The sequence below is a fragment of the Ambystoma mexicanum genome, chromosome 3p (genome assembly GCF_040938575.1).
Source record: "Ambystoma mexicanum isolate Mex_15411 chromosome 3p, UKY_AmexF1_1, whole genome shotgun sequence".
NCBI lineage: Eukaryota > Metazoa > Chordata > Amphibia > Caudata > Ambystomatidae > Ambystoma > Ambystoma mexicanum.
In genome coordinates, this window is record NC_090925.1 from 747,896,270 (window position 1) to 747,912,144 (window position 15,875).

At 43.2% G+C, this 15,875-nt stretch overlaps 1 protein-coding gene across 3 annotated transcripts in view; it reads right to left on the bottom strand.

Moving 5' to 3' along the window:
- Positions 1-9,905: 9,905 nt before the first annotated feature.
- The window catches only part of LOC138580804 (sesquipedalian-1-like), a 46,339-nt gene continuing 40,369 nt past the window's right edge, over positions 9,906-15,875 (bottom strand). For all 3 annotated transcript variants that reach the window (XM_069651652.1, XM_069651654.1, XM_069651651.1), the window contains exon 2: positions 9,906-11,833. In XM_069651652.1, coding sequence (XP_069507753.1) covers positions 10,998-11,816 — 819 coding nt within the window. In that variant the 5' untranslated portion in view covers positions 11,817-11,833 and the 3' untranslated portion in view covers positions 9,906-10,997. The remainder of the gene's footprint in view (positions 11,834-15,875) is intronic.

A 15,875-nucleotide genomic window follows, 5' to 3' on the forward strand; every position in this document is an offset into this window, starting at 1 on the left:
TTCCTTTGAGACAGGGGGAGGTGTTGGATGTTTCCCTTCCCTCGGGTCAGATTCCAGTCACGGTTTCGGAGGAGGGGCAAAACCCAATTGACGTGAGGGGGAGGGCAGGAGGGGTTGCAAGACACTTTTCTTTTGGAACTAAAGGAACATACAACATGTTTAAGGGCTATCATTATCCAACTACTTGGCCTGAATGCTCTGAAAGGAGTGGGACCAAATGAATGATGTGCAATCCCTACTCCTAATACTGTGGACCGCCCTATATCTGATATTGCGGATCACCCGATTTCCCCTGATCTGAACTTTGAAATGGTAACAGAGCCAAGGGAAAGACCCACAGAGGTTAGGGCGCGGGTAGCGGTTGGTGGGCGGTGGGGGGGTTGTGGATTGAAAAAAAACAGAATTAAAAAAACTCCCAGTATGCCATCGGAAATGAAAGGAGGACCTCAGAACTGTAGCCCCCCATCAGTAAATACTTCTGGCTTAAGGGACAGTACCAAATCCATGTATAATGAGTGGAAAAAGAATTTAAAAAAACATCTCAGTAAAAGTAATAAACCTTCCAGATATGTGTGGAGAAATATGGTAAGGGAGGAGATTGTGGATAATCTTGAGATTAATTCTGATTGCTCTTTAGCAAGTGAGGATAATGACTGTACTGAGATTGTATCAATAGTGGAGGCTATAGACAAGGTCCGCCCTCATATGGATATCCTCCCCCAGGGCAACCTCAACGATGCCACAGATTCTCTGACCAATGCAATGAAACACAAGGGGACAAAAGTAAAACCAAACTAATCCGCGGGCGGTCTCAGGAAATCAAATCCAGAGGAAAGGAATCTAGAACCTGTTCTGAAAAAAAGAAAATGGAGGGCAAGGGTCAGGTCTGGGAAGGCTCTGAGATGGTTAGTGACACTATGGGGATATGTGAAAGTATCGCTCATAGGAATAATGACCATAGAAATTCTGCAGAAATTGGCTCAGGAAAAACATCCTGAGTTTACAAACTTGTCAGAAGACTTAATTTCTATCAAACTAATGATGGCAAAAATGGTGAAGGAAACAGAAGTACAATGGATCAGTGGGTTAGGACCGGATCATCTGCAATTGAAGATTTTCAGGGCAGGAAATTGCCTGCCCCTCTTTGAATAGGGGAGGAGACAATCCATCTGAATCAATGCATGTCTGCTCAAACACTGAAATCAACAATGACTGTTGATTCCGTGAGAACTATCCATTGCGATTCATATGCTATAGTTGGCATAGATGAGAGTAAGAGAGCTCCATGGGAGCCGAAAGGGCCGGATAACCATACTCAGAATAATTGATGATTTTTGGCCTAGGTAAAAACTAGAACCAGACTTGGCTAACATTGCGGCTACGCGGGAGCCTATGATGCCAAAGTCAGTGTTTAATAGTGCTCTTAAAACGGTCCAATGGAGGCAACCAGGCTTGCCTGATGATCCGAGTGTGATTTTGCATTACATGTTTCTTTATGGAGGCCCTGATTCCCTGAACAGATGGAGAGTTCAAGTGCTCTTAAATGAAATTCCAAGTGTTCAAATCATAACTACTGGAGACATAAAACCGGTTCATTTTATTGATCCTGAACGTTACGATCACATCCGCTTAGTTTTCCACTCCTGGGTGATCTAGAACGCTCTACTGGCAGAGGTCAACCTCTGCAAGTTAGGATATGATCTCCTAAACATTAGTTCAGGGTTTTCAACTTTGCAGTATGGTAAACAATTGATGTTTCAAGGACATGGATACAGGAAGGGGAGGTAGCAACGAAGGGCAGTAGTTATGTGTAAGGAGAAAAGCAAGACTAAAATTGGAGGTGGTTAATACCTAGTTTACGGAACTATCTCTCAATTACAACACCTAAAAACACAGCTTTAGCAAGTCCCACAAGGTTTCTTTAATATCGTGGAACTCCAGAGGTTCAGCAAATCTATGTGCCTCTGCAGAATTATGTAAAGTGTTAAGTCAACATGCAATAATATGTATTCAAGAAACATGGTTAACTACTCTACAGAGATGAGATGGTTTTGATGTAGGAGCAGAACTCTCAGCCAATGGGACTAAAAGCTATAAGGAATGGAATGGACATTGAAATTAAGAAATATCTCAAGAAGTGTTGGCTGTGTTGTTGGAGTTAAAATTAAGATCATCATGTCAATCTATCTTGCTTTTTAATATATATTGGAATCCTCGAAATCTATTTGAGACCATAAGAAAGAAACAATTGTATGGAAGACTGGTTGTTCAATACACCAGGGGCACAGATAATAATAGTGGGGGATCTAAATGCAGAAATCTTGACGCATAGAGTAAATGGCGCTGACCGTGATTTGGGCTAGGAGTGTTGACCTCGGTCGAATCTTGTAATCAGATCATCATACTGTGCAGTCCCCCAGGGTGCAAAAGGAAGACTCTCCAGGGTCAAATTTGGCAAGAAACATTTCTAAATTGGGGCCTTAACTCTGTAAACGCACTTCAGGATATAGCCGCTGACACTACTTGATGGTCAGATGGAAAGCAGACATCAACAATTGATAACATATATATGTCCAGGACTCTAATTGATCTTGTGAATGAGTTTAATATTAAAAAAAAAAAAAAAAAAAAAAACACAGTTTAGTGATCACAAGATGTTGGAAGTCATCCTTTCGTTTGGCCTAGGGGAGGCACCCAGGAATTATTATTAAAAAGGTACCATTTAGCGTGAACAATAACAAATCAAGAATTGCTTGGCATAAGGGAAATGCACTTAAACTGAATACTCTCTTTTTGGCCGACTTTTGTGCCTCTAACATGGATACCAAACTGCTATTATGTACACATACTCGATTTAGCACTTATATTGAATCCCTCATTAAAAAATCAGTGAAGAGACCCTGCGTGAAAGAACTCCAAGACCCAAACATGGTTTCGATACTGTGGTACAAGGGGAGAAAAAACTGTGCAAAGCAATGCGACTGATTTGGAAAACAGGTAACTCATTAAAAGTAAACATGAGGCAGTCAGGAAAGTAAAACAAAAGATGAAAAAATGGCTAAAGGGATATCGAGTGTATATGTACTAGTATGACAGTGAAAAAATTATCGCAGCACTAAAAGAAGGTAGTTCCAGGCAATTATGGATACAGGCCAGTGCTGTAGAAACTACACAATTAGTAGCCCAACTTAATACTGTTTCTCAGGAGGCGTGGGCGGGGCATTTTGATTCCCTTTACAAAGGTAAGGCCCAGATGCACTCAGATTTGGAAGGATTGAAAGACTGTGCCTGGGAAGTTTGCCATCAAGGACGTTACTAAATTAAATAGTCTAGTTCCTCCCGAGCTGCAGGCCTAAATCAGTTAAACGCAACCTTTAAAGGGAATCCCCATTTGTGGGCAAAGGCACTATATTATACACGGATATTAACCTGGCAAGGTGTGTGGCAGATTCTTGGCATATGTAGTCCCAATCTATTTTTTTTTAAAAGGCGACAGGGGCTCCCCTTGTAACTATCGGCCAATAGCTTTATTGGATGCAGACGCTAAAATCTTTGCATATCCTTTTAAAGCACGAAGGGGACTGGAGCTACAGGAATTATATTCTTCCAATGCAGCTTCGGGAAACAAGTGGGCACTGAGCTGACGCTGGAGGGTTTTTAGTGCGCACTCTGCAATGGACTGCCTGGAAAGAAAAAAGTCCCCCAATATATTTGGCTGCTATGGATCTATCCCTAGCTTACGATTTGGTGGATAGATCTACACTTGGCAAAATTAAAAAATACTAGGCCTGACAGAGGTGTTTTATCTCTATTAATCCATTTGCATGAGGGCTCGCAAATTCAAGTTCACCTGAATAGCGAGGGTCTCTTATCTCACACTATATCAAAACTTAATGGCCTCCAGTCAAGGATGCATTTTTGCACCAGCACTATTTACCTTATGGATGGCTGATGCTGGCAAAATATTGGAGAAGGCAGTTTGTGACGCCCAAGATCAAGGGGCCGAAATATGTTGGACAGCTTATGCTGACTATTATCTGCTAATGGATCAGACTCCAAAAGGCCTACAACAATTAACAACAGCTTTCAATGAGTATATTCTCCCCAATGGACTAAAACTGTAGTGAGGAGGTTAAAGACACTCTACACCAATTCGGTATGCATGGTTTCTGAATCATGAGAAGCGTGCTATAAAAAAAGGACCTCTGAAGTATCTTGGGTTTCCAATTTTTGAAAGCCAAAAAAAGTGTTTTGCAATTTTCTACACGAGAAAGTAAATAAACAAAGTGCCCAAATGAAAAATGGATAGAAAGTATGGCAATGTTTCAATGCTCCCGGTAATACGCTTTTATTCTGCTAAGATTATACCACAACTATGCTATGGCCTCGACTTGTTTCAAGTTTGGCAAGGGATGAGATGAACAAATGGGAAGCTTTGATCTGGCGCTCAATTTTATATTGCTTACCAAAATCTGCCCCACACGCAACAATTAGATACGAGTTGGGTCTGCAATCTGTTGGAAGTATTGTGGTATGGAGACAGCCGTTGAGTCGGAAACTCTATAGTAACCCGACTAAAACATTATATGCATTATTAGGCATTGGGGCTTCGACAAGACGTGCTAGGGAGAGGCTTTATATTGAAGTTAAAGGAAGAATGTGCAGAGTCTCTGGCAAAATTGGGTTGAACAGTGGATGCTCTCCTATTCTCACCACATAGGGTGAAAAGGCTTGTACAATATAATGATTGGGCCAAAACAGTGGATGCAGTATCAGCTTCTAAGTTGTATTTCCATCTCGTCTGTCATCATAAAAAGAAATGGGGTGTCTTGAACCTTATCACATAGGATTCCCAGATAAGAATCGGCAATATGATTTCATGAGGGTAAGATTCAACATCTTGAAGACAAGAGATTTTTTTGGTACATGGCGAGATTACTACAGAACTGTCTTGTTGTAGATTCTTTAGCGTGTCGGAGTGTAAGGAAACACTGTTACATCTGTTGATAGAATGCCCAGCTCTCAGGATGGAGCATATTGAACAGTTCAAAAAATGTTGCTATGAATGAAGAACAAGTATATGTGGATACCTTGTGGTGGGATATGATGCATAGTAACTCAGTCCCTATTAAAAGTGCAGTATTACGTTTCCTTTCTGAGGTGTGTAAACTATATTAGAAGCTAGATCGTTACAGTGAAGTTTGTAAATATGGATTTTATATGTATACATTTGTTTTAATTTCTACTGAGGAGGGTGAAAGACTAGTTTCGACCTTCCTTTTTTAGAGGTCTGACCTTTTATGAAGTATGTGATGAAATGATATGTGCTTTATGTCGTGCTATATGAACGTGTTATGTGAATAGAATATTATAGTAAGCCTGATTTTATGAGGAAATGTCTACTGATGTATTAAGTCATTTATTGCTGCTGATTGGGTATTTAATTTGTTAAAACATTTTTTAAATAATTTCTCCTTTTTTTGTAAAGGTTATTTTATAACCAAAACAAATAATAAGTACCCCTCTTCAGTGTCCACACTACTCCTGCATCACATAAATAGAGGGTGCTGTACACCATACTGCAGGGATTTTACTCCCTCTCTGCTATGGGATTGCCTTCCCAGAGGGGGTGATTCCCTAAATGATAGTGCACATTAGTGAGGAACCAGTGGACAGCCATCGTGGACATTCGTGAAACACCAGGTATGCAGCACAAGTGAGACCCAAACAGAAGGCCTGCTCTCAAAAGACTCCTGTTAACCAAAGTTGTTTCCTCAGACCTCCACTAGATCCAGAGATCCTTAGGGCCTTTGGCCTCCTGCAAGTTGTTTCAAGAGATGACTAGAAGAGTGTCTCACAGCAGAATTGATGGAATTTGTGGATGCAGGTGTTGGACCCTCAATGTCCGAGCATTCCAGTGCTGAGAATAGTTGGGTTGAGAACTACAGTGGTGGGCTCAAAACCAAATAATGACCGTTCCATTTCAGATCTTGCATTCTCAATTACAGCACCTGAGAATAGTTTTGGGAAACCATCCTGGACTGCACTTGTACATAATTTCTGGACTCAGGGAGGCAGGATACCCACAATTAACATGATACAACTAAAGGTAATCTTCTTGGGTCTGAAAACATTTATTAAATGTCTGGTAACATTATTTTACCCAATCTTCATGAGCAGAGGACCATAGATTTCAAGGACAATACTGCAGTCGTGTATGGCAACAAGCGATGTTGAATTCTTTCTTCACTGCTGAGTTGTTTGTGTAGCACAGTTTTGGTCTCCAATAGCAGTCTGTGGACCATTCAGCTGGCGAGTACCAACGGCCAACCAGAAAGGGAGCTCAATTTCAATGGGATATCCACTAAAGGGGACATCTACCCCTCTATCTTTCCTGAAAAATAAAGATCCTTTTTCTCCTACTTGAACACCAAATAACTTCAGTTCATCTTGTGGATGGGAGAGGCCCAGGGCCCCAGAGTGATGCATTTCTGACTTGCCAGCTCATTCGTTTTTCACAAAAGATCAGCGAGTCCATGATTAATCTCGCTGTACCAAAATGGCATATGGCTCTGGTTTCAGAGTTCACAAGGAAATTAGCATCTTCCACCAGCTTCTTCCAACGATGGGATGGGGAATTGCCCTGACAACAGGAGGGTCCACATCTCCCCTCAATTCACAACGTGTCCGTCTAGCTTCTAAAAGAGTTGTTTCATGGTCGTTTAGGACTCTTGAAAAGGCAACGCAAAATGCTATAGGCAGCCAGAAAATCTACATCTCACAAAACGTACAAGAGCAAGTACCTTTTGTTCAATCACTGAGCTCTGAACAGGTGCTTACCCAGAGCTCCACCTCGTGGTCCCTAGCAATGTAAAATGAGCTATGCATTCTCATCTTACAGGTAACCAAACGCACAACAGGCCTGCCCTGCACTGGAAACCTGCACATTTAAAAAGAAACAAATTAAAATGCTTGGGAGATATTCTGGAGGCCGTTACAAGCAGATGATTTTGGAATGAGTTGGCGGACTCAGGGGGAGCTCAGAGAAGGAGGAAGAGAGGCAGGAGTGGAGTAATCTGGAAAAGAGGGAGGAGGGACATCAGGTGGTGATAGGATGTGGCTGGTAGAAGTGCTTTGGGAGGTAACGGACTGCTTGGGAGAAACCCTGACATTTGGAGAACTTAAGGAGACCTTTGAACCTGTATGTTGGTTAAGGAAGGACACTCCTGAACCGTTACCCGACGAGTTTGATATTTAAAATAAGACCAGCTTTCTTAAGTCTTGTAGGCAGACTCCTTTGTCACCTATATTGTCACACCTTAATGATATTATTTATTTCGACTCATAGGCCCATTAAGCCCATGGTCTCTGGGGATCTAAAACTAGTGTAATAGACGACAGTGCATTTTATAGAGGTTACATCTGTGCATATAGTTAGTGATTTGTAACTTACCTCGGTTCATGAGCCCCAAGCCGTTTTTCATTGTCTCCTGATCTCCCCCCAAACCTCCCCCAAGTTCTTTGTCAATTTTATTAAATCAGGAAATGTGATTTTTTTCAGAACCCTTCTTCCGATGCTGCAAAACTTCCCATAATTTAGATGGAGAACTCTACTTTTTTTTCTTGTTAAAAATGATATGATATTTGATTTATAGCGCGACTATGCAAGTGTTTTAAAGGTGCAACGAGGCAAGGGAGGGGAGGGGAGGGGAACAAAGGGGGGCCAAGACAGCGATCTTACTGCACCAAGTGACATTGAGAACGTGCAAGGGGAGAGGAAAGAGGAAAAGGGGAGGGGTGGGGGAGAAGAGCGAGACATAGGATTAAGACATAGAAAAAGAAGTGAGGCCAGCAGGTGACAGTGCAGGGGTTAACTGCAGACAACAGGTGTTGGATAAGTGCAGGTAGTTGGACTTTAGGGTTGCAGATACAGCCCCAAATGAAGGGTTGCCAGAAGCAGTGCAGGTGTGCAACTGGGAGGGCAGTGTCCTGGGTCCATGGTTCAGAGGGTAGCCAGGTAACCAGTGCAGTATCAGATGGGAGATCAGCAGGGAAGTGGAAGATAGAAGACAGAAGCAAAAAGGAAAATCTCGAGCTGCTTCCAGAACCGGAGATGTTCCTGCTCAACATTTAAGAGAGGCAGGGGGATTTTCCAGAGGGAGGCACCGGCCGAAGAGAGAGTTCTGCCACCAACTTGTTGCTTAGAAAAGCGACTGACCCTCAGGGAGTTGGAGGTGAAGGAGCGAACAGCTCAAGAAGTTAGATATTTGTGAAGAGAAAGCTGAAGATATTTTTGTCCCAGGCCCCAGAAGGCCTTGTGGACGATGCAAAGGGTCTTGAATATGATCCTTGCAGCCACTGGAGAGATGTCAGCGCTGGACAGATACGATGCCTGGGCTTGAGGCCAAGGACAAGTCTTGTAGTCCTGTTCTGGATGAGTTGCAGAGGACAGAATAGAGGCAGGTAGATTTAAAAAGAGGCTGTTACAGTAGTCCAGCCTGGAGAGAACCAGATCCCTGGAGACAGTGAGCTTATGGGGGAAGGAGAGGAAAGGAAGAATACCTCTGAGGAGGTGCAGGTGGTAGTTTGACTTCTTAGAGACGTCAGAGATGTGAGGAGAGAAGGAGAGTGTCGAGTTGAAGATCACCCGAGGTTCTTAGCTTCACAGGTGGGAGCAGGGAGAGGGCAAAGGAAGGCTGGCCAGAGTGGCAGAAAAAAGGTGTGCCGATGAGGAGGATCTCTGTCTTACTGGTATTCAGGCAGAGATCACTTCGATTCTACAATGGGATTTCATGGGTGAAGAAACCCCCATCTTCAAGTCAAAAGGCTCCAAATGGCCGATTGGCTCGTTTCCTGCAAAGCAACATTTTTCTCACTTAGGTTTCCCCCCACTTTAAGGCACATACGTGAATAGACTGTCGTGGCATGGAGTGATTACTTGGCAGACACCTCACAGTCTACTTTCTATGACCTACAGACTAGCCACTTGGGTGGCACCATACACTTTCTGGACACAAGTTCTTTATTGGATGCCCAGTTTAGCTAAGCCATGATAAATGTCATCTCTTCAGATGTTTATTTCGGTGGAAGAGGGACTTTAATGTATTCCTCGTCGATTTTCATCCAGATAAACCCAACAAGGCATTTCTCGATCACTGTAGATCCTTCACCTCCAATGTGGGTTGGAATATAAAAGGACTACAGTCGAGAAACGCTGCTAAGGTTTTCGAGGGCAGGGCTTTGTGCACACTTGGCATCAGATGTCTTAAATGGAAAAAGACCTATGCTTCACGTCCCGCTATTAAAAAGGGAGAGTAGCCGAGTCAGTGTGAAAATAGCAGCATTATGGACTAGCAATACAATAGTCTCTACAGGGACTACCTATGTTGTGTCATGATGAAAAAATAAAAAAAAACACATACATCCAACATTTATCTTTGACCTATTCACACATTCTAAACATGATTTTCACAATGCAACTTACACGTTTCTACACAGAGGGTGTAACGTTTACAACGCCTTCCATCCCCTCACTTGAAACAAAATTATGAACCATCAGGTGCCTGATGCAGGCCTATTCAGTAGTATACCAAGTTCCCTAGTCTTTCTTTACAAACCATGTGCGGTCTCCAACCTTTCCCTTGCCGTCTCATCTATTGTTCTGCAGAGTCTGGTGGAAGCCAATCAAGGAGCCCATTCCTCTATTCTTCTGACATACAGGTGTTACTTGGTCTCCTGGATTAGGCCTGTGGTCTTGCGGCTCCTGCTCCTTGGCTTGCCAGTCTGCCCATTTCCTCCAGATAGTAGACTGCGCTTTCCCAGAAACATTGCCTCAGCAGCAAGTCCATTTCCAAAAAGTACAAATAAGCAACACATCGAAAATGAACAAGGACAGTAGCAGGGGGTGGGTGGTGACACATTTATTTTGTTGATTACAAACATGGTTCCTTATAAGTAAGGAAAATAAATTCTCAGTATTTACCTTTAGCAGAAGCGGAACCCACAGTGCACATTGTTGCCATGGGATTTGTGCAAAAAGAAACCTGCAGGCGGGGTGGGTGGCTAGGGCTTGAACCAGAGAAGCAATACTATTTAGTTAATTTAATTAAAACGTTGAAATAGCAAATAGAAAAGAAAACAATGGCTTCCCAGGTCACCTCTAAGAGAACACATTCAAACCTCCTTTTTGGCATTCTCCAGAATACTAAAACATTATTTAAGGTACTTTGGAGTCAGAGATCAACAGTACAATCTGGTTTTGGTTCTTTTATGCAAGTATTGGAGTTTCAGTGTTTAAGGGAAGCTGGACACCAGGGCGATTTTAGAGAGTGTTGGCGACCCATGGACATTCCCAACTCTTCAGCAGGTGTTCTGCCTCCCCTCTCCCCCCCCCGGGCCTGCGCTTTACTCCCTAGGGGTGGGCCCCAGGGCATGTACTGTTATTAGAGTGCAAGGATCCCCAGGCAAGACCTGTACTCCATGGTACCCCGTAAGGGGCTCCAGGGACTGTGCATCTCTCAGTAAGGTGTGCGGTACCTATAGCTCTGGAAATTACCCTCCAAAGAGGGAGAGGGGTCTGTATTCAGAGTTGCAGGACACTGCTGGGGTGCATTTTCCATCACTGTGTGCCAGAAGGGGTCAGAAAGCGCCAGGGCAGAACTATCCAAACATGTGTGACGCACCTGGATAAATACAGTGGCACAACCCTTTTTACATAGTCCTCCAGCAGTGTGGCACTCTTGGAAAAAACGATATAGAAAAAAATACATAACCCTAGCGCAGAAGTTACCATCTGGACAAACCCATTACATTTTCATCAGCGTTAGTTACACCCTCCCTTGCCCCACTCCCGAACTCCCCAGCAGTGCCGCACATGGATAAATATTACATCCGTATCACTCCCCAGTACAAAAACTGCCAGAAAGTTTGCTATGACTAGGACAAATTATATAGCCATACACACCTAGTCCCCCAGTTCTAAATAACTCTGTTAGTTATCACCCCCAATCTATCAGGTCCTTGTCTGCCTCATCTGGTACGTCTGGGCCCCTCTGCTGTGCCTGCTGTTCCTGCCAGGTTCTCCTCAGTAGGAGGACCTGCTCACCGAAAAACATATGGAGTTGTGCAAACTCCTCCCATGGAATGGTCCCCCCGTCTTCTGGCCCCACTGCTGGATCCCTCGGCAAGCTGTGTGGCGCCTCCACTCGTGTAGAGTTAGGTGCAGGGTGGACCCTCTTTGCCCACATTTTGGGAGACTTCTTTGGAGGTTTCGCCTGGACAACTGACTCCACCGCGCCAGTGCTTTGGCTTCGTCCACGGCCCGTTTTGGAGGCCTCCCCGCTTCCAGGGACACAGAGGAAGGAGTCAGGGGACAGCAGGGTGAGCAGCGTGTCGCATGGAAAGACAGCCTCATTGGTGGATGGGCACAGCTCTTTATATTGTCTCTGCAGATCACCTACCAACATCTTTAGGTAATTGTAGCTAGCAGCCAGCAGCACTTTGATCCAGGCCTCCAGGCTGGCTTGGCTCTCAGCGGCCATTTTGTACATCCGTAGGCCAGGATCTTTGTAGACAAGGGCAAAGGCAAACTCCTCTTCAGACTCGCACAATTCTACGGAGCAGCCCTCCAGCACGATGAAGCCCAAAGGGTCACGCTCAAAGCGCCGCTCAAAGTAGAAAAGCAGGTTTCCCTTAAGAACAAACCAGCGACGCTGGTAGGAGGTGTTCAACTCGCCTTTTTTCTGCAAGTAGCCTTCCTTGTCCACTGGAGAGGCACCATGGCAATAGGGCAGCACACTGCGCTCGTGGAACTTCATGGCTGGGCAGTTCAGACCTGTAGTAGGGAATAGGAGTGCGAGTTAAAGCTTGTCACCCACAGAGTAGCTACGTACAGACAAGACCATTCATAACAGTTTCCCATACTTGGCACAGGTATAACGCACAGTTGGGCAAGCTTTCCTCACACACAAAACAGGTTAGTACAGCCAGCTGTAAAGCAATCTCCCACATACTCCCGGATTAAGCAAGGACTAGGCAGCAGCACAAACCTCACACATGCACAAATCACTGGCATTCGTACATATCAGAGTTTCTCAGATGAAATGCTCATATGTGCAATTAGTCCGGGAGCACACTTGGATCACCATAATCCTGTATCCATACAACTACATGCTTTTCGGAAAGCTGAGAAAGCACTGCAAGATGTATTGGGCTTCCCAAACATTCATGCAATATAACATACATTTTTCCAAGATTTCTCTAAATTTCTTTACCGTCAAAAACATTTTGAGAAGAAGCCAGGAGAGCATTCAAAATATGTATTCAATGCTTTTTTTCACCAGTAGCAAGAAATGCCAACTCTATGAAAGCCCCTCAAGCGTAGATGAACACATTTGATTACATGTTAGCGACTGCATCATTGGATGGCGCACAGTAGTTTATTGGTCAAGAAGCTACCCTCTGCAGAATAGAATTACCATAGCTTTGAGTTGCTGACGTTGACAGGAGCATTAAGAGAACACACCATCCTATCGTTGCTGGACAGAAAATCCTGCAGCACATTGCACCAATTAAAGCATGGTTAATGGCGACTATATCGGTCTTGATGTTTGTTGCACCCAGCATAATGCATTGCCGTCTGGCATTTGCTCACCAATGCTTCAGCAGGGTCAGTACCACCATTGCTGTACATCAGACAACCTCCATTAATGTCAGAGTCTTTGGTAGGAGACAATGAACGAGTCCCCCAACAGAATGACCTGCAGGAAAAATTATGTTTACCAATGCAAAAACCGAGCAAACCCGAAACTCAACCTCCAATCCATGATGAGACGTTACTGCAGTTTAAGTGAGGGAAACTGGTATGTATTGAAAAGCAATGGATTAGATTGTTCTGTTCATGAAGGAAAAAAACGGGAATTTCACAATTTCTAATAGCGCTGCATGTAAAGCACCTTTCAACCATAAATATTGCTTCTACTTCCAAGTGTGCAAACAATAAGAAATCATAGAAACAAACAACAGGACCGACCTGGTGATACCCACTCGTTCACCAGGACAGCTTCATTGAATGGAAAAATTTTACTTTTCCAAACCATCCGTAAATCGAGGTCAAACAGGGGCACGTTCTCGCACCCTTGCTTTACAATTTATTTGACTCAGATCTGCGGGAAGGAGTGTAATCATTTTCCATCAAAATTGGGGCAGTGGGGGAATGGGGGTGGAGGCGAAACAGTCGTTTTGGGTGGCTCTCTTCCGCTGATATACCTTGCTGATGGGCCGCACAGCAATTGCATTAGAGCATAGTTTAGGGACCATTGCTAGATATTTTAGAGAAAATGGTCAGATTATATACCCTCATAAAAGAAAAGAAATATTGATTATTGGTGGTAAAAGAACTGCAATTTTGCCTGGAGATTAGATGATTGTTGTATTGAAACAGCCAAGGAACATACATACTTGGGAATTCCCATCTCCTCGGGGCTCAATAGTGATGTGTTGCGAAATTATGTTGGGACGAAAAATATGAAAAAAGTATGCTTAATTTAATCATCGTCTAACCTTAAAAGTGGCTATTCAGTCATAGGTTTAGTTATTGTACAACAGTTGCATCACCCCAGGCATGTTATACGGGCTTGAACCCTTTCTGGAAAGAGAAGTATTGTGGCTTCATGCATTCAAAGGAAGAATCTGGAAATATTTCCTAGGATTACCAAAATGTGTACTGACTGAGGCCATTAATTGTGAATTGTGCTGAACTTCCTTATTAACAATTGGAAGATAAATCGTGGGGTGTTATTTGAAATTGTTGGATCTGGAAACGAGCCAAGATAATCTATTGAAGTAATTCTCCCTTTTGGCTAAAGGCAAATTGATTATACCTAAAGACTATGAATTTGAAATCTGCACATTTTATGATGAAATTGGTAGCGGAGCCATTTATTTTAACAATAACCATCAGAAAATGAGCGAAAGTGAAACTTTTTGGACAGAAGTCATCTTATACAGTACCTGCCTAATAGATCAATACTCAGTGTATGCAAGGCAAGGGTTTCACTTTCTTTTTCGCGTCAATTACCTCACAAATGCCATAAAAAAGGGCCCAGGACTTTATGCTATGTTTGCACCTAAATCAGTTTCCCACCTTTGAAATATTAGGAACGTGGAAGAGTATTCCTCGGGCTGATACACTTTGTTAATTATGTGGAACTGATGTTGAAACTATTCACCATACAGCCATTAAGTGTCCCCTGCTCTTATCGAATCACAACAGTGGTTAGCTCTCTCGTTTGCAAAATAGAGAATGTTGAGACTGAACTCTGGGGAGCTATTTTCTCTGGGCTATGTCTGAAAATAAATATGGTATTTTATAATTGGCAATCTGTTCTTAGGAAAAATTAGAAAGTTTAGGAGGTTTTTGATGGTAGTAAAAATGTATTTTATATTTAGATGTCTTATAAGATTGTGAAAAACCTTATAATTGTTAACTGTGTGAATGTTACGATATATATAGTAGGTTGATATTTTATGTGTTAAAGCTTTGTAAGAAACCAAAATTACACAATTAAAAAAAAAAGAAAAGAAAAAAAGTGAAGCATATTGTTGTCTTCTACTACCATCCCAAACTACTATTGCTCATATTGTGAAATTCACTGCTGTTTGGGAGGAATGGATTTGTATATTCAGCATTTCTCAGGATTTCTCCTCTGCAAAGTCAAAATGACCCGTCTAGGGGCAGTACTTGATTTGCCTTTGTTCTAGTTTTACTAGACATTTCTACCTGCTAGAGTTTTCTTATTAGAATTCCATTTTACACAATGGAATATCACTTTTTTTGTTGTTTCTATCCATCACCCAGTGCCTTTGGTGCATACATTTCCTTTTTCTAACACCACCACATACTTCATGAAGGTTTCCCTCGTTTCATAATTGTTTCGAGCCCCCATTCGTCTACAAGCAATTTTGTCCCGCCTCTCAATGCTTATGAAGAGCAGTGGGTGCAAATCATCGATATTAGGACGCAGTCGGGCAGGAAATCCCTAAAAAAATGAAGTGCGGTCAATTTAAATGGGTTATGTTAGGTTACGTTACATGGCATTTATATAGCGCTCTATATATCATTGGTATGGCCTCAAAGTGCCGGTAGGTTGAACACCCTCGGGAACCGTAGTTCTGGTCAGTAGAGAGAGCGATAGTGCTGTAGGGTGCGTGGGTGTACCGGATATGTGTACAGCTGGTGTAATTGCCGGGTGGTATCTGCATCCTAGCGTTAGATGTGGTGCTGGAGATATCAGTTGGATGTGTGCAGTCTGGTGGGTGGACACCCAGACTGGGCTCTGGCTGCGTTGGGCCTGAAGGACGCATATGTGAGCAACTAGGCTGGAATGTGCTCGGCTAGCTGCGTTTAATTAGGGCGATGAGGGGTTTATGGGGTCGTATTCGTATGTGAACAGCTGGGCCGAATTAATCAGGGGTATAGCTGCGTTCTAGTTGAATGATGGTGTATAGGAGAGAGTAAGCGTAGTGATGTGATATGAGGGTTATCTTTAAAGTGCCCGAGACCAGGCACGTGAACATGATGGCAGGGTCAAGCAGATTGTATTGCTTTGTAATAATGGGCACAATATAGTCTCAATGAACATTCCTTGGAGATGTCGGATCATGCCCACACGCTCCATCTTGCAGTTCTCTTCATGCATCCGTGCCCACCTTCCCCGAGACGGGGCGGCAGGGAGTTTCAAGCGATATACAGAAATTCTGATTCTACAGATTGGTTGCCTGGCGTACAAGGTGCGACTGTGCAGGTTGCAGTGGAACATGCATCACCGGGTCTACTATTTTTTTTTAGTTCGGGGTACTCCACTGTGGATCTGCAC